Genomic DNA, 27102 nt, shown 5'->3' with positions numbered 1-27102 from the left:
GGATTTTAAAATTGTGTATTCAAATATAGCTATATAGATCTGTTACAGAGTAAAAATCTATGATGCTCATGGCAACGCGATGTCCATCATGTAGTCATTCTCTGCAGAGCTAATTGTCTGTATTTTTAAAAAGTTAAGTCAGGAGAATTGTCTTATTTTATTCTAGTTCATTTATGGACACATCTTATCTCCATGACAGTCTCTGACACATACCTTGCAGTTAGTAAAATATTCTCTGAAATTCAAGTGCAGTGGAGTATACCTATTGTATCAGCTGCTCAGGAAGATGAGGCAGGAAAATTGCTTGAATAGCCATTGTATTCCAGCCTGGGCAGCATCTTGAGACTCTCTCGCGTGCGCTCTCTCGCTCTCTCTCTCTCTCTATGTATATATGTATTTCTCTGAAGTTTATCTGATACAACTAACTGTAACTTTTGGTAGTGCTTAAGACAAGAAGCAAATCAAAAGTTAAAAAACAAGAAGACTCCAACATATTTGCCTGCATTTATTTCATCATGACTGTTCTTAGAACTTTCAGTGGTTACCTAAGGAGAGGGAACATCCTAACTGTACCAGGGCAGTGAATGCCATTGCTCACAATGTAAGATCCATTAATTACCCTTCCCATTCTACCTGTCCAATGATGGGAAAAACTTTAAACTGCTATGTAAGGAGCTTGATAAGAGACAGTTTCTTGTTAGTGAGGACTGTTAAACTTGGATTTGATTCAGAAAAATAAATTAAATCCATTTCTCTCGAGATCTCTGAAAATAAGAGTGGTCGATTTACTATTTTAAGTGCCTTGTGAAGAAGTACAATATTCCTGCTACGTTTTTTTTTTTTCACCTACACCAACATTAACATTGGCTGATTTCCTTGAACATCTTTCTACATGCTTCCTAAAGATGTTACTATATTATAAATGTTCCAAAAATTACAAGCAAATGAAACTAGAATAATTTGATAGAGCCTTTTTAAAATCTACTTATGTTTTAGTTGTTTGCCCACACTCTGCAATAAAAATTACAAGTTGTCTTTTCAGTAATTCACACTGATGAACAGGAAACCAAAGTTTCTTTTAGAAACACCCCTATTACAATGTGTGTGGCAGGTTTATAAATAGAATTAACAGGCAGGTATTTTCAGATAGCATTAGCAGTGTTAGTCAATGTCAGGAAAAATTTTTTAAGTTTATGGGAGTTTTAAAAAACAAAACAGTAAAATTAGTTTTGATACATTCTTTCTTACTTTGACTTTCACCACAGTCTATAGTCCTGAAAAAGACTGTTTATAAAGTAAGGTACGTAACTTAATTTCCCCAGGGTAAAAAAGTGTGAGCCACAAGTATTTTTGTCATTAAGAAAGAGCCACTTAACTTAGGTTGGTGTTGCATATCAGTTAGAGATTTCTTCTGTCAATTTCTAGCATTTTTACCACAAGATTTTTTTTAAAAGTTCTTAGAGGAAATAATAAAGATTTTTTCCAGATATCTAAATTAGTATACATTTTTTAAAACATGATAACTCTATGAAATATAAAGTAGCAAAACAACATATGAAAGTTCTTATCTTCAGCTTGGCACACAGTTAATGCTCAGTAACTAGCAGATTGAGGCATATGAGGTTGCCAATATTTGACCACTGTGATGTATAAAAATGACAACTTCATGAGATTCAAGTTAATAATAGTATTCTTCCTTGTTTGCATTGGTGTCAGAATCCCATTAGCCTAATTCACCTTACTAAAAGGGCCCTCAGATCTTGAGAAAATTATGATTAGTAGCCAAGATAAAAGTATATCTGCATGACTTCAGTAGCTACTGCAGCAAAGTGAACCTATACATTTCACCTCAAGAGAGTTTAGGGATGTTCTGAAACCTCATACCTGATCTTATAAAGCAGAGGTCCCCAATCCCTGGGCCATGGACCTGTACTGGTCAGTGATCTGTTAGGAACCAGGCTGCACAGCAGGAGGTGAATGGTGGGCGAGTGAGCATTACCACCTGAGCTCCACCTCCTGTCAGATCAGCAGCAGCATTAGATTCTCATAGGAGCCTGAACCCTATTGTCAACTGTGCATGTGAGGGATCTAGGTTGTGCACTCCTTATGAGAATCTAACTAATGCCTGATGATCTGAGGTGGAGCAGTTTCATCCCCAACCCTCCCCTCACCCCTGTCCATTGAAAAATTGTCTTCCACAAAACCTGTGCCTCGTACCCAAAAGGTTGGGGGCCACTGTTATAAAGTACAAGAGACTAAAGCTAAAGGAATAAAATAACAGTTGTGAGGCTGACATTGTAGTGGAGAGAGACCCAGAATCCAAAAAAGCAAAAAAGGACAAAAACAATCTACAAATATAACACAAATACCATTTGATATGGGAGGCTTTGATGTGTACGTATGACGAACAGCCCTATATCTTGCTGTCCTCTATCAGGATATTATTATATTATAATAACATATTTCCAGTTCTGACTGTTCATTATCAAGATAAGTTTAAAACTGTCTTTGAATGCTCTAAAAGTCTGTGCAAATTTTAAGTGTGTGTTCTAAATAACTTCTCTGAAAATTTTACCTGATTTCTCAGCCCTTCAGGTTACAGTGAAGTGTCACTTGATTATTATTATTATTATTTTATTTTATTTTTTTTTTTTGAGACGGAGCCTCGCTCTTTTGCTCAGCCTGCAGTGCAATGGTGCAGTCTCAGCTCACTGCAACCTCCGCCTCCTGGTTTCAGACAGTTCTCTTGCCTCAGCCTCCAGAGTACCTGGGATTACAGACACCTGCCATCACACTCAACTAATTTGTGTATTTTTAGTGGAGATGGGTTTCACCGACTTTAACACATGAATGATTAGAGGATGAGTCATTCTACAGCTTTCTTTATTAGCAAAACAATTGGGAAGCAACTTTATATCTGGGTATTTTTAGACTTTCAGGGACACAGCCAACTTTTAAAATTTTGTTACACAAAAACATTTTAATAATAAAAAATTAGAAAATGTAATTTTTTAAAAATTCTGCATGAAAAGCTGAATATCTCCTTGAACAATGTAGACCTAGTAGATGAAGAAAAATACCACAAAGGTGGGTTGCTTTTTTCATCCTGTTTTTTCTGTATCCCTAGCACCTAGCGCAGGGGCTGGCACATAGCTGGCAAGAATACATATTTATTGAATGAATGAAGGAATGGAGTGAATGCAATTCTAAGTATTGCATTAATATGTAAGTCTTTCACTCATTAAACATCCTTTTTGTACAAGAAATTGTTCAGTAAAAATACTCTTTTCTCACCTACAAAATGGGGGAGGCCTTACAAGGTGTTTCCAGCATGAATGTTCCACAGTCTTGTAAACAGGCAAGCCCACTGTCTAGGGAAGAGATCAAACAGTAGGGATTTCTTAAAGCATTAATGGGTAAGTTAAGACCATTAATGCCTGGCTTGGTTCCACAATGGCCTTGGGCCACATGCAACCTTGATTGATGATGACTTTTTACCCATCTCTCTGAAACTACTTGCTGAGTTTTGTCTTAGGGCTTGTGTGTCACTTGTTTAGCTCTCCTGACATTAATCCAAAAGAAGTCATTCATTGGCAAGTACAAATTCTCCCCAATTATGCCAAAGAGAATTATCCATTACATTTTATGGAAAGCCCAAATCATATTTCCAGGAGGGCTGGGGACCTGCCAGCTCACTGGGTTTTGTTGGCATTGATTGATTTTGCTCTCCCCAGGCTTTTAACCAAAAGCCTTTGGAATTCTAAATGGAGGCTTTTTATCATTTGAGATCTCCTGAAGAAAGGGAATTTGTTTTTAAATACTAAGGACACATGTTTTGTGGGAATAATGCTACTAATTTTTCTCCACTTTTGTTTTAAACACTGGAATTATGGGCTCTTTGGTCAAGAACCAATGTTAGGAAAAGTTGATCTTTTTAGCCTACTTCTAGCGATGTCTGTACTGTTTAATGCAGTAGGCACTAGCCACATGTGGCTATTTGATTAATCAAATTAAAAGATAAGTTCCTTGATTTCACTAGTCAAATTGCAAGAACTCAATAGCCAAAAGTGGCTGCCGGCTATCTCACTGGAGAAGCACACATATGTATTATTTCTGTGAGCACGGAAAGTTCTATTAGACAACACTAGCAAAGACTATTTCCTTGACTGAACTTGAGTCAGACTCCTCTGAACTCTCTTCTCAACTAGGCCCTGACCTCAGACTCTGTCCTTGTCCTACTTGGTCCAGTTTTAGTAAGAATCCTGCTGAGGGCCGGGCGAGGTAGCTCAAGCCTGTAATCCCAGCACTTTGGGAGGCCGAGATGGGCGGATCACGAGGTCAGGAGATTGAGACCAGCCTGGCTAACACAGTGAAACCCCGTCTCTACTAAAAAAAAAAAAAATACAAAAAAAAAAAAAAAGAATCCTGCTGAGTCATTGTAGCAAGAATCCCCTAGTCCTGATATGTGATAAAATTCTTCATCTTGCCCATCCTACCTCCATCATCCTCCATGTCTTATCACTCTGGCCTGCCTTCACCAAGAATCCTGTCAGGTCAGTTTAGGTATGGTCCCCCTTATTCCTGATCTTTCCTCTTAGTAACTTTCCATCCACTGACATCCACTCTGCTCGTTGGCTATAAATTCCCACTTGTCTTGGTATTTGGAGTTAAACCTGATCTCTCTCTACTGCTGCAAAACCCCCACTGCAGTAGTCCCTCTTGAACAGTCCTCCTTATCATCTTTGACAATTTCATGAATATTTTTTTCTTTATTGATATTAACTTCTAAAAGGACACAAAATATTCAAGTATTTTTGCTTTTAATTTAAAAAATTTCTTATGACCTAAGATGGGAAAAGAATTGACCAGAGACTTATTTATTCAACATGTATTTACTGAGTCAAAACAATTTCATGAGAAGTTATTGTGGTTGTGAAATATTCCTGGAGGTTTACATCCTCTATCTCCCACTACATAGGTGATGTTGTGGTCCAGGGAAGCTCCTGGGGAAAGCCCCAAAGCTTTTTGGAAGTCTCAGGCACTGCTAAAGAAAGGGAGTCTTCTCTTCTTAGTCACAGTTCATCTTCATTTCAACTACCCTTCTCTCGATGCTGAGGAATTCAAATGTAACATATTAAATATGTAAGAAAGTACTTTAGAAATTCTAGGGAGTGTTGGCACTGCATATTCTCTTAGTTGTTTCCAAACATTTCTAGGACTAGATTGTTTTACAGTTTGAATGTGCCCTCCAAAAGTGTATGTGTTGGAAACTTGATTGCCACTGTAACAATGTTAAGAGGTGGGGCTTTGGAGGTTATTGGACTATGAGGGCTCTGCCCTCGTGGATGGATTGATGCTGTTATCATGGGAATGGGCTGGTTATTATAGGAGTTTGGTCTCCTTTTCCTCTTCATACTGCCTTCTCTCATCTTCTCTTGCCTTTTTACCTTTCAGCCTTCTACAATGGGATGACCCTCATCCAATGCTGGTGCTATGCTCTTGGACTTCCCAGCATTCAGAATCATTTGCCAAATAAACTTCTCTTCCTTATATATTACCCAGTCTGTGGTTATTCTATTATAGCAACAGAAAACAGACTAAGACAACTTGTTAGTCCCCAAATGAGCAAGTCATCAGGCCCAACTGTACTCTTGGATGCATGTAAAATAACCAAGAATTTTAGACCTGTGTTACAGCCCAACGGGTTCTGGCCTGCTGCACAGATAAAGCCAATATACTAAGACAACACTGTTGCAGCAGAGAAAGAATTTTAATTATCACAAGGCTGCTGAGCAGTAGAACAGGAGATATTTCTCAAATTTGCCTTCCTGAGATCTCAAAGGCTATGGTTTGTAAGGATAATTTGGTGGGCAGGGAGCTAGGGGTTTTGTTGATTGGTTGGGGATGAAATCGTAGGAGATTCAAACTGTCTCTGGAAGCTGAGTCAGTCTCTGGGTGGGGATCACAGGACCAGTTGAGTCAGTTCCTTTGTGTGAGTCACTCATCTGGGTGGCATCAGTTGGTCCACCTGAATTCAAAACTCTGAAAAATATCTCAAAGATAAATCTTAGATTCTGATAATAGTGATGTGATTTATAGGAGCAATTAGGAAAGTTCCAAATCTTGTGACCTCTGGCTACATGATTCCTGAACAGTAAGCAAGCTAGAGAACAATGGCTGATTATCAGTTAACTAGGCTTATAGGTTGGCAGAATTCAGGCCCTTACCATAATTCTAACCTTGTGGCCTTTCATTAGTTTTATGAAGTCAGTTTCAGTTCCCAAACAAGAAAGGAGTTAGTTTGGGGAAGAGACTATTACGATCATTGCTTTAAAGTTAAACCACAAGCTAAATTTCTCTCATAGTTTGGTTGGCCTATGCCCAGAAATGAGCAAGGACAGTTAACTTGTGATGTTAGAAGTAAGATGATGTCAGCTGTGTTAGATTTATCCTGCTACTATAATCTCTGCAAAGGCAATTTCACCTGTAGCACAGCCAGGTCAGTGCTAGTTGCTATGTGATCAGTAATTCCAACCTACAGAGTTCTACCAAATAATTTTGGGCTATCACTGATACAGTATAAATTCAAGCAATGATTAAGGAATGTTTAGTGATTAAGAAAAGGCTAATATTCCAGTACTTTCCTACTCTAATTATTGGATTATTCTATGAAAATACATATTTTTAAAAGAAAAATTTATAGCTTAAAAATTTTTTAAACCAATTAAACGATAATTATTTTTAAGAAGGTTATAATCTTGACTCTCATACAAATGCAAAACGAACACATACCAAAGATTTTGTTAGCTCAATAATTAATGAGATAACCAGTAAGCTATTAGAACCAATTCAGGAAAGGATCCAAAAAGCAAATGAATATATAAACCTATCAGAAATACCAAAATACATTTGCTTAATAGATGCAAACTGGCATATATCCACAGGGCAATAATCAATTGCATTCCACTATACATGTATGTTGTGCATTATTATGGACCAGAATCATTTGCCTCATGACTAGTTTTCTACAACATAAAGAGTTGTAAAATTGTTCAAAGAAAACTTCAAAACACATAGAGTCAGACAACCTAGAAATGTATGTTTTCAATAATACCTAATAATTGAAGACATTCAGTAATCATCTTGGCCCATTCCCGTCTTTGATGATTTTTTTTTCTGTTAAATTAACTCTTCATATATTACTCTTTCCATGGTTATGCCCCTTTGATGTACCTGGCCATTTTCTCAAGTTCACCTTATTTGAAAGATATCTGAGGAGCTTTCCCTTTTGTTTGATTCAATAGTACGGAAAAAAAGAACATGTCTCCTATTACAAACTCCAAGTTAAGAGTGTATGGAAAAGGTCACAGTAAGCTGGGTACGTGGAGGGAGAGGCAAAAGAAACAGAAAAAGGAGAAAGGATTAAATCATTTATATCATAATTTCATGGATAATACTACAGAATTGAACCTCTTTGTAGTCCCTTATTTCATGGATTCTGGCTTATTGGCTTTACGAGACATCTCAATTTAGTAATGGTTTTTTGGAGAAGAAAGAAAATTTGAAAAGGATAAAATACTTCTTTAGAAAATGTAGTTATGTTCATACCATGGCATATTATTCCCTCAGTAAACAAGTTTAAACCTTTTTAACATTCTTCTGAATCACTTTGTCCATCACTTATCATGCATATGACATGATACTTTCATAGTGCATTTCCTGATTGAAACCTTTTTAGCAGCTTTGTGATTGAAAATGTAATCTTAAAGCATTTCAAAGAATACTGGGATATTTTCTACATAATCCACCTCATACTCCTACTCTTTCTACACACTCCAATTTAATTATATACTTGAGGTTATACAGCTAATTTTGAAAATTATAAGGAAGGTTTTGATAGCTTACCACCTAAGCAGTTGTCCTCAGCATAGCATTCATGGGTTATTCACTTTTCCTAGCTTGGAAAATGCTGTGATCTATTCTGAAAGACTAACAAATCCTTCTGCCTTTAACTGTGCTGGTTGGCATCCAACAGACAATCCTTTTGAATAACCCAAGGCCAAAAGATTTATTAACTTGCACAAATTTTTCTATTTGCATGTGTTTTCTATTATTGGGTCCTCTGTAAAACATTTAATTGTTATTTTACAAGAGAATCACTTGGTTCATTTCTTGAGTGATGACTATTTGCATCACTTACAGTAAATTTACATCCTCTGGTACTCTTCATTCTCTTCTGCATACACAGTCTTTTTCTGTTCAGTTCTGCCATCACAGTACAGTCCTATTGAGGACAAGTCTACATCCAAGTTTAAGGAAAACTCTACGGTGAGAGGCAGGACCAATGGAAACAATTCAACTGAGGGAACAAGGATAAACAAATAGCCTAAAGTACACACTTGTCCAGGCTATGCACATGCACAGGAAATGACAGCTCTGACACATAATTGTCTGTATGATGATCAGCTGATTTCTTTGGACATAGATTAGAAGATTTATTAGAATTGGGAAAGGGAAGGAACACTATACATGAGGAATTTGTGAAATTACAGATTTCTAAAATACAGATTGTTTCACAAAGTGTGATCCCCCTTTTTTTTTTGAAAAGTTTTTTTGACAAAGTTCCTGGCTTCATTGCTGCTGATCTAATTGTGCCTTTCTCTTAGCAAATCAGGAAACAAAGGCCTGGAAACTTTAACTTATTCCAGATTTCACCAAGGTAGCTAGTATTAACCAAAGTTAAAGCAGTGGTTTCCAAACTCCCAGTTGTCCAAACACCCCTAATAAAGTTTTCACCAATCTGTGGCAAAATGAAAAAAAAACAGTAGTGAATGTTTATGATTTCAGAAATATCCACTTCAAGGGATTGTTTTATTTTCATGTTGAAATACTCATTTTTTATGCGATCATTGTATTCATTCTTTTGTATGATTATAAGAGGCATCATTTTTGTAAATTTTTTTGTTGCCACCCCAATATATTAGTAGAACAAAAATTTAGCAGCTCTTTCGATTAAAGGAATTACTAGTCCTTTGCATACAAAAGTCAGAATTAACAGGCAGGGGAACTTCCAATACAGTGTTCTTTTTGTTAGGCATTTCTCCCTAGTTATTTCTTGTGGCTTTTTTCTTTTTTCTTTTTTTGATGGAGAAAGGTCCTCCCTCAAGCATTTTTCTCAGCTACCAAAGGGCACCTCTCTCTTTTTCTCAACTCACAATTATGAAACCATTTTTTATTATTTTAAAATAATTGGGTTATAAAAAAGCAACAAGATGCATTTATGAATAATCTCCTTATAAATTAGATGAACTGCCAGGTAAGTTAAAAAACACTATCTTGTTTTTGTAATGCTGACTTTCAGTTTTGTGATTCATCATACCTCAATTACAAGAAGTTCCCTTGTTTTAATGAAGTGTTTTCTAAAGTAGTATACACGTACGCACTTATATGCAACTTAATCTACCACTGGCAACAAAGCAGAGAAATGCAAGAAATAAGGGTAATTTGAGGCCGGGCACGGTGGCTCAAGCCTGTAATCCCAGCACTTTGGGAGGCCGAGACGGGTGGATCACGAGGTCAGGAGATCGAGACCACCCTGGTCTACACGGTGAAACCCCGTCTCTACTAAAAATACAAAAAACTAGCTGGGGGAGATGGCGGGCGCCTGTAGTCCCAGCTACTCGGGGGGCTGAGGCAGGAGAATGGCATGAACCCGGGAGGCGGAGCTTGTAGTGAGCCGAGATCACGCTACTGCACTCCGGCCTGGGCGACAGAGCGAGACTCCGTCTCAAAAAAAAAAAAAAAAAAGGTAATTTATTCATAGCTAACCTACTTCTACCTTTTCTACTACCATAGCACTATCTACTACTGTTCTGGTACTGCAGCCCCTTGTTATTTTTATGTAAAGGCACTTTACAGAGTAGCTAGAAAAATAATAAATCTCCAAAGTAATTATGTGAAAGTATACAAACTCATTTGAAAATGTATTGATTATTATGATTAATAGTAGGTCTCCAGCATTTTGTAGACTAATGTTAATATTGTAATCTTTTGGTACCACCTTCTGCGATTGTTCGAGGTAGTGTACTTGTTATTATATTACGTGTCCAGTCATTGGTGATGATACCACTTTGTCGGGCTGGAAAGATGAAACACTTTTTCAAAGAGAAGAAAAAATTGAGCTACTACCCCTGGGCTAAAAGTGAATTAGCCTCAATAATTTAGAAGTGACAATTACTCTTGCTCTCTTGCTGTTCCTTCTGATACAGCATTATGGGCCTTTACATGTCACACTATATTAATTTAATAAATATTTATTTGGCACCTACTATGTGTAATTCATTAGGTGCTCATTCTGATTATCCTAAGATATGGAAAGATGAATATCCTTCCATTTGTGCCCTCAAAAAGCTTAGGACAAGAGATGATCCATGTATGAAATTACCTGTAACAGAAGGAAGCAGTGGTATGTGCTATTGGAGAGGTAGAGATAGAAATTTGCCAGGATTTCAGAGGAGGGAGGAAGTTGCTGTTTTAAATGAAGAACCAAGCGGGTATTCATGAAGGAGATGAAAATAGAACAGAACCTGGAGAAATGCTTTGGATTTGAACATATGGAACTTGGGCTAGGTTAGTTTCAGAAACAGAACTATATAAGCCAGTAACAGGAGAGGAAAATTCTGGTGTATCTGATGCAAAAGGGAGTCTGGCTAGAGTTACAGGATCCATGAAGAAGTAGTAAGTAGAAAGTTATGCTGGGTCACAGTACAAATGCTGTGTTATATTCAGGACTAAAGATTTTGGGCTTTGGTCTTCAGGGATGAGAGAACTCCTGAGGTTTTGTAAACATAGGAATAAGCTGGTCATAAGGAGTATCAAGACAATTGATTTGGAGGCTCAGCATATGTTGGATTGCAGGGGCAATAGCAGTTCAGAGAGTGGCTGGGAACCAGAACCATTGGTATAGTCCTTGAGATGCATTGAGAGGAAGAACTGCCATCGTGGCCATGGGAATGGCCATGGGATGATCAACAGGAGAGGTGCCAGGGTGCAACATGGAATGAGTGTTTGACAATGAATGGAACATGAGGGAAAAAGAGATGGAGGGGAGTCAAATGCTTTTACGTTGAAAGAAAAAAGAGTAGGTTTGAAAAGATAAGGAGGCCTGTTTGGGCCTCCTTGAATTCAAACTGCTGGCAGGCGACAAAGAATAAATATCCCAAGAACAATTAACAATGCATATCAGAAATTAAGAGAAAAATGAAGCCAGAGCTATAATTTTACTTATTTGGGAATAATCTTAATAGATATAATAGTTGAAATATCTTTGTTTTGAGAGTTCACCAGTGGGCGTGAGAAGTGTACAACCAAGAAAAGAGAAGGGCCAGGACTAGATCTGTGGAGAATATCAACACTTAAAATGTAGAACAAGGAAACCACTCCCTCCAGCCCCCACCCAGCCCAAAACCTAGAAACTAAAAATAACTACCCAACACTCAGGAGAAGTCAGAGGCAGCAGAGGCAGAGGAGGGAGCTAGCAACCAGCAACCAGCAGCAGAGAGGCTGGAGCAGGCTAGCAGAAGTAATTTTGCTTGCAAGCTGGACATCTTGCCTTCAAAAGGAAGAAAGATCACTTAACTGTGGATAGACACATGTGTTTCCAGAGCAGTTATTTCAACTCTCTGAAAGAGTTCCCTGACAGGGCCTGCTCCCACAATTCACAACCACATGGTCCAAATTTCTTGGCAGAATGTGTCATCAGTGGCCTGCTGCCCGCTGCCCTGGCAGAGCCCTCTCCCACAAACACAATGGGAGCTCTTTCCAGGAGTCTAGAAGCCCAAAGATACATCTGTGGTTTTGACATCCCGTTTTCCCCAGTAAGAAAAACCAGCAGAGCTGCAGGTCCATATAACATTACTTTTTTTTTTTTTTTTTTTCCATCTGACCATCTGCTGTAAACCAGAGGTTTTTAACCCGAGGTCACTGAATATTCTGGCCGGTGGATATAATTTTCTGCTATCCACGTGCATGTATTTTCCTGCAGGGATGATTTATTCTTCTCCTCATTCTTAAAAAGATATATTTTCTTAAAGAGCCACCGTAAGCCAGGCACGGTGGCTCACGCCTGTAATCCCAGCACTTTGGGAGGCTGAGGCGGTTAGATCACTCGAGGTCCGGAGTTCGAGACCAGTCTGGCAAACATGGTGAAACCCTATCTCTACTAAAAATACAAAAATTAGCCAGGACCATGCCTGTAATCCCAGCTACTCGGGAGGCTGAGGCAGGAGAATCGCTTAAACCCAGGAGGCAGAAGTTGCAGCGAGCCAAGGTTGCACCATTGTACTCCAGCCCAGGTGACAAGAGTGAAACTCCATCTCAAAAAAAAAGGACTTGGAGAAAATAAAATATGATGTACCTGTAAAGGACACTTGGAGCTTGCAATGGGTAGAAGTTTTCTGGGTAAATCAGTGAATGAGTGGTCAGTGAATGTGATGCCTAGAACATTACTGTATGTTAACCATAGAATTTATAAACACCGTAAACTTTGGCTATACTAAATGTATTAAAAATGCCTTTCTGTCTTCAATAATAAATTAACCTTCACTTACTATAACTTTTATACTTTATAAAGCTTTAGATGTTTAAAAAACTTTTTGACTGTTTTGTAATGCCACTGCGTCCAGCTCCGGTAGTGTACAGCAATGTCCTAGGCATCACGAATCATTCACTTACCTCTCACTCACTCACTTACCCAAAGAACTTCTACCCATGCAAGCTGCGTTCAGTAAGTGTGTAAGTGTGTAACGACACTTAGCTTAAAACACAGACACATTGTACAGCTGTACAAAAGCATTTTCTTTCTTTGTATCCTTATTCTATAAGCTTTTTTCTAATTTTCTACTTTTTATTTTTATATTTTTACTTTTAAACATTTTTGTTAAAAGCTAAGACACCAACACACGTATTCGCCGAGGCCTGCACATGATCAGGATAATCAGCATCACTGTCTTCCACCTCTACATCTTATCCCACTAGATGGTCTTCAGGGTCAATAACACCCATGGAGCTGTCATCTCCTGTGATAACAGTGCCTTCTTCTGGAATAGCTCCTGCAGGATCTGCCTGAGGCTGTTTAACAGTTACTATTTTTTTTTAATGATAAGAAGTATGGTATAGTAAATACACAAACCAGCAAAATAGTCATTTATTATCATTATCGAGTATTGTGTATGTATGTAATTGTATTATACTTTTATACAACTTGCAGTACAGTAGGTTTGTTTAAACCTACTGCGTGCATCACCACGAGTAAAGCTTCTGCCTTTTCCTGGAGTTCTCTGGAGTACAAAAGGAAGTAAGAATGCCAAAGTGGTGGCAGCCCCCCAGAGGTGGCTGAAATCAGTAGACTAGCAAGGCTGCTGTGCTCTTGGCAGCTGACTTTATCCCAATGCTGCATGAGTGACAGAGCCTGCCCTGCAGCAGTGCACTCCGTCTCCCATTAGCCGTCATCCCATTGGCAACGGAGGTGATGAGAGTTCATATTTACAAAGAGGCTGAGACTTACCTTCCTAAACAAGCAATAACTATTTAAACTTGCATACAAATGCAGGAGGGTGAAGGGGTGAGGGCAGAGGACTTTGGAACTTTTCAGATGAAAAAACTGATGCTTCTAACATTAAAATGTGAAGGACTTACAAAGTCACCAGGCAGTTCTCTGTAATTGGAGTTACCAATAAATGTTACAGGACTGATAAGGATCTTCTGATTCATAAGCCTGTTGGAATCACTCTGCTCTTCAGTTAAATGTGTATGTACTCTGTTAATTGAGTAATGGGGACTTATTAATGCTCGACCATAATTAAAATACAGTTTTCCAAATGCTTTTGCTCAATATCACTTTACATGTTGTTTTAGTGATTTTATTAAATGATTAAGAACAAGTAAGTTACTTAATTGTATGAATAAACAGTTTAGCTTTCCAAATGCCTGCAGTGACAAAATGGGAGAATACAAAGGAAAGAGGAAATCGTGTCCCCAGTGTGCACAAGTCAGGCTGTCTGTGGGAAGACAGGGCTTCTGGAACACTGGCACGCCAAGAAGCAGAGATGTCATTCAGAGATATCTGGGCTCTGATGGTGCTTTTTTTCTCCAAGAGAAAATGTGGCCTTGATGCCCTTCAATTTGGTTCAAGAACCTGATGAGCCTGATCATTATAAATATTAATTTAAATAGAAATACCAGTTTGTTTGGTGTAAGCTGAAATGGTAACATAAGTCTGAATATAAATGGAGTGTGTCGTAGCAAGAATTCAGTTTCATTCTCAACTTTGGTAGGGGGCTCCTCCTCCCTGCCCAATAGGAACCAATATGTGAGAAACAATCATACAAGGATGTGCTGAGTCTGTTCCTTCTCTGGGTTACCACTTCCTGTGGGCTCTGCAACCTGGAATGAATAAACTGGGATTTGAGGCAGGTGTATGTCTGATCTCTGCTCACCAGTTGGTAACCCAGCTGCAAGGTGCATTTATTTTATAAATGGATGAAGTGACATTTTCAAATGCCTAGCTGTGCTAGTTCATCTTAAGCCCTGTAAATATCTTTTGGTTTTCACTGTACTTGTCCTAGACCTATGTAGTTTAGTGGAATCTAGTGTAAGTCCATTCAAAGTCATGATCAAACCGTATTTGGCAAGGCTATGAAAAACTGATAAATTAGTTTCACCAAACATGACTTGTAATTACTTGTTGTATAAGTAACTATACATACTCTTAACCCCATGAGGGTGGGGACCATGGTGCCTTGTTCCTGGGAGAATCCTCAGAACTTAGCTGTCTTATTTGTTCATTTGACTATTAATTGACTTTTTAAAAGTAGAACCTCCCAACATATCCTTCCATGAGACTTCTGTTATAGAGATAACTAATAATTAATATGTAAATTATTGTTTTTTAGACTTGAAACTGTTACAATATGGCTCTCCTTGGACTCTTCTCTTTGCTGGTTCTGCAAAGTATGACTGTAGGGGCCACTTTCCCTGAGGAAGCCATTGCTGACTTGTCAGTGAATATGTATAATCGTCTTAGAGCCACTGGTGAAGATGAAAATATTATCTTCTCTCCATTGAGTATTGCTCTTGCAATGGGAATGATGGAACTTGGGGCCCAAGGGTCTACCCAGAAAGAAATCCGCCACTCAATGGGATATGACAGCCTGAAAAATGGTAAGAATGATCAGGTTTGATTTCTCAAGACATTTGAATTTGACTTTAACTCAGTTATGTTGTCTTCTTATTCCAGATGCAGCAATATTTACACAGGGTAAAAAATAATCTCATTGAAATGGTATGCCTAGAAGGATTAGGAAACCCAAGAAATATGTTAATTCCTGGTTCCATTTCTGGCTGAATGAATCTCAGGAAATTACATCTTTTAAAAATTATTATGATTTACATAAACTCATTGTGATTTAAAAAAGCAAACATTATTCTGGAGTTTTCAGTTTAGAAGGAGAGGCACCTATTTATCACACAAATAAATGAAAAATTACAAATATGATGAGTACTACAAAGAAAGACAGCATAGTTTGCTAAAAATATCAGAAATGATTGCTTAAAATCAGCAGTATCCTTTTGTTTAAATAGCATCCAAGATTTTTTTTGAAGTGTTATCTTATTATAAAAATTCTATGATTTGGGGGAAATTTCTAGCCTAATGATATTTTGTAACACTTTGACATGATGTTTGATTTCTGTTTTAATGCTCTGATATACATGTGAATTAGCACATTAAAAAGTTAAAAATTAAAACAATTTCTAATGGCTTTTCTAGTTTTAAAATTAAAAAGTCTACTGAGTAAAATGTAAAGGATGATCTTGAATTTTAAACTAGATATTTGTTTCTAATAGTATAAAGGAAGTCTAATTTAATCAAAGTAACCTAGTAATTTGAAAGAAAACAATCTCTATAGATTGTAGCATAATAGCAATGAAATAAAAAATAATATCAGTAGATGATATTAACTTGCAAAAAGTTAATTTGAACATCTAGAAATAGTACAAGTGTTGGACCCTATCAATGTGGGGGAAAGCCTGGCACTTTTCCCCTGGGTGCCTGTTCGGTTAATCTCCCTTGCTGTGCTTTAATGCTCCTCCACTCTCCTTGACCTTTCACCGTGTTTGTTCTGCAAATAAACTTATCCTTTCTCATCTTTCAGGTGAAGAATTTTCTTTCTTGAAGGAGTTTTCTAACATGGTAACTGCTAAAGACAGCCAGTATGTGATGAAAATTGCCAATTCCTTGTTTGTGCAAAATGGATTTCATATCAATGAGGAGTTTTTGCAAATGATGAAAAAATATTTTAATGCAGAAGTAAATCATGTGGACTTCAGTCAAAATGTAGCCGTGGCCAACTACATCAATAAGTGGGTGGAGAATAACACAAACAGTATGTCACTTGGATCCTTTCTTCCTCTAGTAGCTTAGTTTTAACTGTCTTTAACTTCTGAAAGTATTTCCCCCTTGCTCATTTTGCATTTTGAATGTTTGGGGCATTTAGTTGGATATCTAATAATAATTTTGTATAGATTATGTTCTATTTGAGAAACATTGTTATGAATGAACATTTGAGAAAGAAGTTAAATCTTTTGGCATATATAGAATTTGATAATGATAATCTGAAATCTGTACTCTCTGATTGATGGGTTTCCTCTGTAATCTTAACCACTTTATGGAATTTTGCTTGTCCTATTTAATAAATTAGTTACTAGATAGAATGGCAGTTGGCTCTCATAACAATATGATTAAAATAGAGTAAGAAAGAGTTAAAAATCAGAGTTTATAGATGTTTGTTGGCTTTTGAACCAAAGAACTTCATTAGTAATTTAAAACATTTGTATATGATTCATTTTCAAAAGAGCAACTTATTTTAAGCCCACCAAAATGGAGAGGAATTAGAATGAGATGCATTCATTCTAAATTTTATTGCTATTTTATATTTTTTAAATGTATTTAGGGTTTCCAAATGTTTCATAGTTTAGCATTTTATTTTCCAGTTTTACCAGCAAAATAATTGAAATCATAGTCCAAACATTGAGACTAAATTAAAAGTAAATGTTTATAACTCTTCATTAAATGAAGCCATGTTTTCAAAGCTACTCAAATCATGTTAATCTTGAACTTTACATTGGAACAACAACAAAAATAGCCCTGAGCAGATACTCAATATCCCTTAATCTCTAAGATGCAGGCACCTTTTACCTTAAGAAGTGCCATGATTAATACAATGAGAGAATACAGGGCAAATTTTTGTCTTATGTTTTTTATCTATGAGATTAAAAAAAGATTACAATAAAAGAAACTTTAATTTAGTCTTTTAATATTCAAAGAATAAATCAAGGGTGATAATCCACATGAAGTAGATTCAACTATTAAAACTGATTTGTTTTCAAACTTCTTTAGACACTTTTAGCAAACAGCAAAGACCCAATATCTCTTAAAATAGATTTGAAAAGGAATAGTTCAGATGATAAACACTAATGCGTCATGATTTAAACTGGCTTTCACTCATCTGTTTTCTCCTACCCAAAAGCAATTGGTGTATTGGCAGAATGATGTCCAGTATACACAGGGAAGAATCTGAAATTGATAACATTTAATTGTGTACATTGTTCAATAATAAACTTAGGGCTGGGCACGGTGGCTCATGCCTGTAATCCCAGCACTCTGGGAGGCCAAGTGGAGTGGATCACTTGAGGCTGGGAGTTCGTAACCAGCCTGGCTGACATGGTGAGACCCCATCTCTTCCAAAAATACAGAAATTAGCCAGGTGTGGTGGCTACTCTGTAATCCCTGTAATCCCAGCTATTCAGGAGACTGAGGCATGAGAATCACTTGAACCCAGGAGACAGAGTTTGCGGTGAGCAGAGATCATACCACTGCACTCCAACCTAGGTGGCACAGCAAGACTGTTTGTAAAAAAAAAAAAAAAAAAAAAAAAGAAAACAGAATAAACTTTGAAGGATTTATTGAGTGCTTACTCTGTGTTAAGTTTTACATGCATTGTTGCAACTAGAAAGTGATGAAGTCTAAGCTTATATTGTTCTGTAGTTTGTGTATCAAGATGCTGCTAGTATTATTTCAGGTGATATGGGTGTTTTGAATCCCATTAATTGCACATATATATATATGTGTGTGTGTGCGTGTATGTGTGTGTGTGTATAGTTTGTGTGTATATAACTCTTTTCCCTTTGAAAGTAAGATACTTTTTATTTTCATTGTAAAGTTGGTGTACAGTTTCTCTGGACCACTCTATCAGATGGTAGTTTGAAAATCTTCTGGTGCCCCTTTGTCTTCCAGTTAACGTGAATTTTTATCTATTCATTTTTTCCTAAATAGATCTGGTGAAAGATTTGGTATCCCCAAGGGATTTTGATGCTGCCACTTATCTGGCCCTCATTAATGCTGTCTATTTCAAGGGGAACTGGAAGTCACAGTTTAGGCCTGAAAATACTAGAACATTTTCTTTCACTAAAGATGATGAAAGTGAAGTCCAAATTCCGATGATGTATCAACAAGGAGAATTTTATTATGGTAAGATATTTTTTACTTTTATTTCTGTCTTCTTGCAGTATATCAACACATTTCTAAGAAAAACATGAAGTATTCATTACTCAAACTCTTTGTCAATCTAATTTGGGCTACAATTCAATTTTTCTGGCTCCATTTTTAAAACCCTCTAATTTGCTTCTGAGTAAATATTATATTCATTGATGATTTCCAATGTATTTTCAAATTTATAAGTCAACCACACCTGCAGAGTAGCTTTATTCATCTGAAAATACCTGACATTGTGTGAGAATGTTCTGATTTACTCCAAAAACTCATTTGGTTTAGGATGGGTTTTAGTGGACCATATGTTCCATGAAGCACTTGATTTGGGCTCTGAACCACTTTTAAATTACAAACATTGTTCTCATACAGGAACTTTTTTAAAAAAAATTGATTTTAAACATGTGTATATATGGCTAAACATAATTGTTTGTTTATACTTTATTGAGAGCCTATAATTTTTAATATAATTCAATATCTTTGGCATTATTTTCAAAGATGTTTTATTGGACTCTTCAGAAGTTTAGGGTATTAGTCCTTTTTGTCTACTATATTGACTTGTAATAATTTGTTAAGTCATAATCAGAAAGTTAATTTTTAGCCAAGTATATGTTAGAACTAGTAGTTTTATATATATATATATATATATATATCTGTAGAGACAGGGTCTTACTGTATTGCCCAAACTAGATATATATATTTTTATTTTTTTATAAATATATATTTTATATATATATATATATATATATTTTTTTTTTTTATTAGCTAGGCATAATGGTACACACCTATAGCCCTAGCTTCTCGGGAGGCTGACGAAGGAAGATTGCTTGAGCCCAGGAGTTCGAGGCTGCAGTGAGCTATGATCACACCACTGCACTCCAGCCTAGGTGGCAGAGCAAGACCCTGTCTCTAAAATTATATACATACAGGTTTTATATGTAGATAAAACGTTTTGGCCATATACATGTGTGTGTGTGTAATTTGGCTAAGTTCATAGAGCACAAAGCCAATTACCTCATTTACCTAATTACCTAGAGATACCAATTTTCACAAATATAATAGCTAAATATTATTACAATGCTTAGATTTCATTTTGACTCTGCAAACTTTGCTTTAAAACTTGTAGTTTTCGTGATAATAAAGTGCCAGGTATTAAATGGTCAAATTTTCCTTTCTTAAAAATCAGGTGAATATTGATCAATGTGCTTTACATTCAACTTGGAGCCAGGGCTTTATTTTCCTAACCAGGACTTTTCGTTGTTTCTAATGCCACACTTTAGATATATTGAATTATCTCATTTAAAAATAAAAAGCAAGTCTTGAATATGTGTTATTACAGATGTGAAATAATTCTGTGGATTCTAAAATAAAATAAATTATACAGGGCTGTGAATCTAATTGAATTTTAGGGCCTATTTTCATATAAACCTGCTTTTTATCAGGTGCATGAATTTCTTTGTATTCTATATACTATTTGGGAAGAAACATATATAACAAATGTAAACCTTTTTATTTTTTTTTAGATTATATTTCAGTAGTTTTGGGGAACAGGTGGTTTTTAATTGCATGGAAACATTTTTTTAGTGGTGATTTGTGAGATTCTGTTGCACCCATACCTGAGCAGTGTACACTGTCTTTCATCCCTCACCCCCAGCTTTTTTTAAAACTTTGATATGTGTCTCGTATAGCCTTTCTTTTCTCTTTAGGGGAGTTTAGTGATGGCTCCAATGAAGCTGGTGGTATCTACCAAGTCCTAGAAATACCATATGAAGGAGATGAAATAAGCATGATGCTGGTACTGTCCAGACAGGAAGTTCCTCTTGCTACTCTGGAGCCATTAGTCAAAGCACAGCTGGTTGAAGAATGGGCAAACTCTGTGAAGAAGCAGAAAGTAGAAGTATACTTGCCCAGGTGAGAGGTTCCTGTGTCACCTTCCCGCAGCATGGACAATGGGCTATCAATGAAAATCTGACCTAGAAAAACTATTGGAACTGCTTTCGAATCATAATTCTTGTGCTGCTCTCTTCTTGTTCTTATTCTTCTCCTTCTCTTCCTTCTCCTTCTCTTTCTCCTTCTCTTTCTTCTTTGATTTTCTTCTTTTTAGTATTCTTTCACAGTCATTTCTTTCATACTCATGTGGTCCTTCCCATAGACACATGCTCACTTATTGGTTCATTCAGTGCTATTCATCAAGACCTACTTTCAGATATAATTCAGTGTTCTTGGCTTGGTTTTAGAAAATTCATCTATTTTCTCTGAATATCATTTGCATTGACAGTCTTCTGTGTTTTATTAATACTTAAGGTTGATTATAACTGGAGAGGAAACAATATCTGATATTGCTAGAAGAACTGCAAGCAAGTCACTGTGTTAGGTGCTGAGATGCAACCATGAATTTGCAGGAAGATGAAACTCTGCTCAATATTCTCCCTGTGACTAAAAGAATAAGATGCACACAGTGCCTTTAATGTCCTGAATGCCTTCCCCTTCTCAACCCCATTTCTGGCCACTTGCCACATCAAGCATGTCGTAGCATGTTCTGTCCATGTACTTGTGATTATGTCACATACGTCATGCTATTTTCATGTCTCTGAGTCTCCATTTATGTTCTTGCATTGGCCTAAAATGTTCTCCTCATATTTCTTTCCCAAGATAGTGTTGCTTAGCCTTCAGGGTACACCTCTAGAGCCAGTTCTTCCCTGAAGCGTCCCATGAACTACCTGGATCAAGTGACCCTCACTTTTGCTTCACTTATACACCTTTCTGTTATTACTTGTTACTGTCCCATAATAACATTATATTTTTGTAGGGATAGTTTTCTTTCTGTAAGTTCTTCTAGGGTAGAGCCAGTTTTCTTTCCTATAAAAAAGAACACAGTAAGTGTTTGCAAAATGAAATTGAACTGACAATGTTTTTTCTATCCCTGAATACCTTAAAACCTAGTAGGAGAGCTAGGCCAGTAATCACATAGAACATGTTTATTAATGTACTATGTAAATTTCAGTCTAGAAAACCAGACATATCAATATAAACAGATTAAATATATATGTAAGTGTGTATGTGAAAGTACAGTTAAAACTCATTCCATATTAAGAAAATTGTTCAAGTATGATTACTATGAGCATTAAGATGATAAATAAGATATTAGTATTAAAGATGAATTATTAATAACTGATTAACCCATTCATATTTATTCTAATGTTAGGAATTATCATTTAATAATTACATTTTATGTAAATATCAATGTTTCTAAAAACTTAGCTGACAGTTTGTTATGTAAGTGAAGGAGATCTATTTGGAACTATAGAGTTTTTGCCTGGAAAATTATGTTTTATAATATATTCATAATAAGCAATATTATGTTATGTCATAATTTATGATATACCGTGTCATGTTATATATTCATAATATATAACTATAAATAATATGTAGCCATATATTTTCTGTTTTTTATATTTTATTTTATTTTATTTTAAGTTCTGGCATATATGTGCAGAATGCACAGGTTTGTTACATAGGTAAACGTGTGCTGTGGTGGTTTGCTGCACCTATCAACTCATCACCTAGGTATTAAGCCCAGCATGCATTAGCTATTTATCCTGATGCTCTCCCTCCCCACAACCCCCTGACAGGCCCCAGTGTGTGTTGTTACCCTCCCTGTGTCCATGTGTTCTCATTGTTCAGCTCCCACTTATAAGTGAGCACATGCACTGTTTGGTTTTCTGTTCCTGTGTCAGTTTGCAGAAGATAATAGCTCCCAGCTCCATCCATGTCCCTGCAAAGGGCATGATCTCATTCCCTTTTATGGCTGCATAGTATTCCATGGTATGTATGTACAACATTTTTTTTTTAATCTGGTCTGTTCTTGATGGGCATTTGGGTCGATTCCATGTCTTTGCTATTGTGAATAGTGCTGCAAGGAACATATGTGTGCATGTATCTTTATAATAGAATGATTTATATTCCTTTGGGCATATACCTAGTAATGGGATTGCTGGGTCAAATGGTATTTCTGCCTCTAGATCTTTGAGGAGTCACCACACTGTCTTCCACAATGGTTGAATTAATTTACATTTCCACCGACAGTGTAAAAATGTTCCTTTTTCTCAACAGCCTTGCTAGCATCTGTTGTTTCTTGACTTTTTAATAATCGCCATTCTGGCTGGCGTGAGATGGTATCTCACTGTGGTTTTGATTTGAATTTCTCTAATGATCAGTGAGGTTGAGCTGTTTTTCATGTTTGTTGGCTGCATAAATGTCTTCTTTTGAGACGTATCTGTTCGTGCCATTTGCCTACTTTTTAATGCGATTGTTTACTCCTTGTAGATTTGTTTAAGTTCCTTGTAGATTCTGGATATTAGACCTTTGTCAGATGGATAGATTGGAAAAATTTCCTCCCTTTCTGTAGGTTTTCTGTTTACTCTGATGATAATTTCCTTTGCTGTACAGGAGCTCTTTAATTCAATTAAATCCCATTTGTTAAGTTTTGCTTTTGTTGCAATTGCTTTTGATGTTTTTGTCATGAAATCTTTGCCTGTGTCTATGTCCTGAATGGTATTGCTTTGGTTTTATTCTAGGGTTTTTATAGTTTTCGGTTTTACATTTAAGTCTTTAATCCATCTTGAGTTAACTTTTGTATAAGGTGTAATGAAGCGGTCCAGTTTCAATTTTCTGCATATGGCTATATATGGCCACATATTTTCTTGTCTACATACAAAAGTCAAGGTAATCGTGACCCATATCTTTTTGACTAAGATATTTAGCATGCATAACTTTCCATGACAATATATATATGTAGAAATATTCCATTATAAGTCTATTCTTAAGGAGAGGTAATTGATGAATATCTAGCAAGAGTTTTTTTTAATGTATGATAATTGACATTTATATACTAAATATGTAAACAATATACCTTAATTCCAAAGTACAGTTTACTTTTGAACATTAATAATTAAATTTAAATTACTATGTAAATCAGGTCTAAACTTATAAAACATTTAGTCCATGTTAACCCTCATCTAGTGACCTTTCAAAATTAATTTTGTATTTTTTCTTGCGTTTTATGAAGAATTCCTTTTGATAAAATGAGAAATTTAGTACAGTGTTAATGCTTCTCTATTAAATCCATGAATTAAGTGCAATGCTTCCAAATGCTCCAATTCTGTGAGGATGCAAAGTTATTTAGGAGTATTTTAACAGAATTCTAAATGAATGCTTACTGATACTATACATTCTAATTCAATCACATTCACTAGAAAATGTGGCCTCCAGGTTCTGTCCACTGAGAAATTGAATGTGGCAGCAGAAGAAAATTAAATTTTCATTTTCTAAGAGATATTCTTCAATTATGAAATAGTTTGGCTGTCTTGCTCATATTAATGCCTGTACTAAATTAGGCACAGGTAATTATCATGTATCAAGTTTTCCAGGAGTTCCATAAATTATCCCTGTACATGGCTACTGCATAGATAGGGAGGCTAAATAGCAAAATAAATAACTCTGGATTCCCCTTTTAACAGAATGGCTGTAATAATCAATGTGAAACTCTCCACCTTCTCCATTTTACAGCATTAGGATCCACTAAATGTTGATAATAGTAATGATTTATGTGACCCATTTTTAGCAAAGGTAAAAATGTTTTTAGTAGCTATACTGTATGTTTACTCAAGTGTCAATTTTAATGATTTGCATAGTTTCATCCACAAAGAGATATTACTCTGAAAATGCAACTTGTATTTCTGTAATTTCACTACATTCTTGTCCTATTTGACAGGTACTTTTACTTTCTATTTTGCTAGAATGTATACAAACAGCTTTAAAACACTGCCCTTGAAAACCAAATACAGCATTTTCTCACTTACAAGTGGGAGCTAAACATTGGGTACTCATGGACATAAAGATGGCAATGACAGACACTGAGGATGACTAGAGGAGGGAGGAAGGAAAGGGGGCAAGGGTCGAAAACTATTGGGTGCTATGCACACTATCTGGGAGACAGGATCATTTGTATCCTAAACCTCAGCAATATGCAACATACCCATGTAACAAACCTACACATGTATCCCTTGAATCTAAAATAAAAGGTTTTTTTAGCTTTTTATTTTTTTCATATTAAAATGCCTTTATATGTATTTTTGAACTTTTGCTTTTTTTATTATACTTCAAGTTCTGGGATACATGTGGAGAGTGTGCAGGTTTGTTACATAGGTATACACGTGCCATGGTGGTTTGCTTCACCCATCAACCCATCATCTACATTAGGTATTTCTCCTGATACTATCCCTCCACAAGCCCCCCATCCCCCAACAGGCCCTGGTGTGTGATGTTTCCTTCCCTGTGTCCATGAGTTCTTATTGTTCAACTCCCACTTGTGAGTGACAACATGCGGTGTTTGGTTTTCTGTTCCTGTGTTAGTTTGCTGAAGATAATGGTTTCCAGCTTCATCCATGTCCCTGCAAAGGACATGAACTCATCCTTTTTTATGGCTGCATAGTATTCCATGGTGTATATGCCACATTTTCTTTATCCAGTCTATCACTGATCACTGATAGACATTTGGATTTTTTCGAAGTCTTTGCTATTGTGAATAGAGCTGCAATAAACGTATGTGTGCTTGTGTCTTTATAGTAGAATGATTTATATTCCGTTGGGTATATACCCAGTAATGGGATTGTTGGGTCAAATGGTAGTTCTGGTTCTAGATCCTTGAGGAATTGCCACACTGTCTTCCACGATAGTTGAACTAATTCACACTCCCACCAACAGTGTAAAAGCATTCCTATTTCTCCACATCCTCTCCAGCATCTGTTGTTTCCTGACTTTTTAATGATCTCCATTCTAACTGGCATGAGATGGTGGTATCTCATTGTGCTTTTGATTTGCATTTCTCTAATGACCACTGATGATGAGCTTTTTTTTTCATATGTTTGTCGGCCGCATAAATGTCTTCTTTTGAGAAGTGTCTGTTCATATCCTTTGCCCACTTTTTGATGGGGTTGTTTTTTTCTTGTAAATTTGTTTAAGTTTCCTGTAGATTATTATTAAAATAATACAAATATGTAAAATGCTGTCTTTAAGATGTAAAGGAAGGGTATTTGCAGGGGAGGGTCATGTAGAAGAAGAAATTGCTTTTGTACTTTAGCAATTTTTCCCCCTTAACAGTAAGTTCTACAGAAGTTAGATGCTGAATTGAAATTGTATTTTTATCCAAAATGTAAGAATCTATTCAAGAAAAGGTAAAATTGCTATACCTATTACCAAATCCAATTAAATACTACAAGATTTATATACATAGTTGCACATCTCTAAGATTAAAATAAGATTGCCAGATGCTTCCATTTATCCATGGTAGCAAAAATAGTTTGTTTCATATATCAAATATTTATGTAAAATACCCAAAAAGCACCTAAGTATAAAACCTGCTACAGAGTAAGCATTATGTAATTATTACCTATTATTAATATTATTGTTATTTGTTTAGTGTACATGTTAAGTCCTGGTATTTACACTGTGTTAATCTTATAGGCAGCTTTGTAGCTTTATATAGGCCTCTCTCTAAATTGAATTTTTTAAACTTGATTCTTTTGAATTTTATCCTATTCAGTGTATATGCTTCCTTTTCAGTTTTTACTGATATAGCTTAAATATAAAAAGATTTTTCTAAAGTCAGCATCAAATACTTTAATACTTGGAAGCAGATGTACCTTGCTGTATATAGTATCGGTCTACTCTAGCTTTGTAGGCTCAGATTTGTCATTTGTGATCAGAGTGTTGGACATCAAAGGATGTGAGTGGTTCTCTGTTTTGTAATCAGAAACTATCCTGATATCTTGAAATAATTGCCATTAATAAAGCATTTTAGTTTCATGTTTGTAAAGAAAACTACGTAAGTCGTCTGTTTTTTTGTTGTTGTTTTGTTTTGTTTTATTTTTCTTTTAGACAGAATCTCATTCTGTCACCCAGGCTGGAATGCAATGGCACGATCTTGGCCCACTGCAATCTCCACCTCCCAGGTTCAAAAGCCATTCTCCTGCCTCAGCCTCCCAAGTAGCTGGGATTACAGGCACGTGCCACCATGCCCAGCTAATTTTTGTGTTTTTAGTAGAGATGGGTTTTCACCATATTGGCCAGGCTGGTCTCGAACTCCTGACCTCAGGTGATCCACCTGCCTCGGCCTCCCAAAGTGCTGGGATTATAGGCATGGCCTACCACATCCGGCCCTGACTTTGTTTTTTAACATGAGTGTTTTCATTAGATTTTTCTGTAAAGGGTATGATTGGGTTTTTATTCCTTATGTGTGTTGTAGTCTCCTACCTAGGATGTATTTGTTATTTTCTAACACTTGTTCTGCAGGTCTTCAAACCTCTACCCTCCATATGCCTCTTCAACTTATTCAGGTAGAAAGTTGCAAATGCATAAATTACATTGTATGCCTTTATTAAAACAGGCTTGCCCTTTGGCTTTATAAAAGCAGTGTCATGGCTTTTAATTTTTATATT

General features: G+C 36.3%; 1 protein-coding gene across 2 annotated transcripts in view; it reads left to right on the top strand.

Moving 5' to 3' along the window:
* SERPINI1 (serpin family I member 1) overlaps positions 1 to 27102 on the top strand; it is an 85671-nt gene that overhangs the window by 37052 nt on the left and 21517 nt on the right. For both annotated transcript variants that reach the window (XM_023213501.2, XM_023213500.2), the window contains exons 2-5: positions 14952 to 15219; positions 16212 to 16442; positions 18392 to 18586; positions 20311 to 20515. In XM_023213501.2, coding sequence (XP_023069269.1) covers positions 14970 to 15219; positions 16212 to 16442; positions 18392 to 18586; positions 20311 to 20515 — 881 coding nt within the window. In that variant the 5' untranslated portion in view covers positions 14952 to 14969. The remainder of the gene's footprint in view (positions 1 to 14951; positions 15220 to 16211; positions 16443 to 18391; positions 18587 to 20310; positions 20516 to 27102) is intronic.

Source organism: Piliocolobus tephrosceles, chromosome 2 (genome assembly GCF_002776525.5).
Source record: "Piliocolobus tephrosceles isolate RC106 chromosome 2, ASM277652v3, whole genome shotgun sequence".
NCBI lineage: Eukaryota > Metazoa > Chordata > Mammalia > Primates > Cercopithecidae > Piliocolobus > Piliocolobus tephrosceles.
This window is presented reverse-complemented; position numbering and strand designations above follow the sequence as displayed.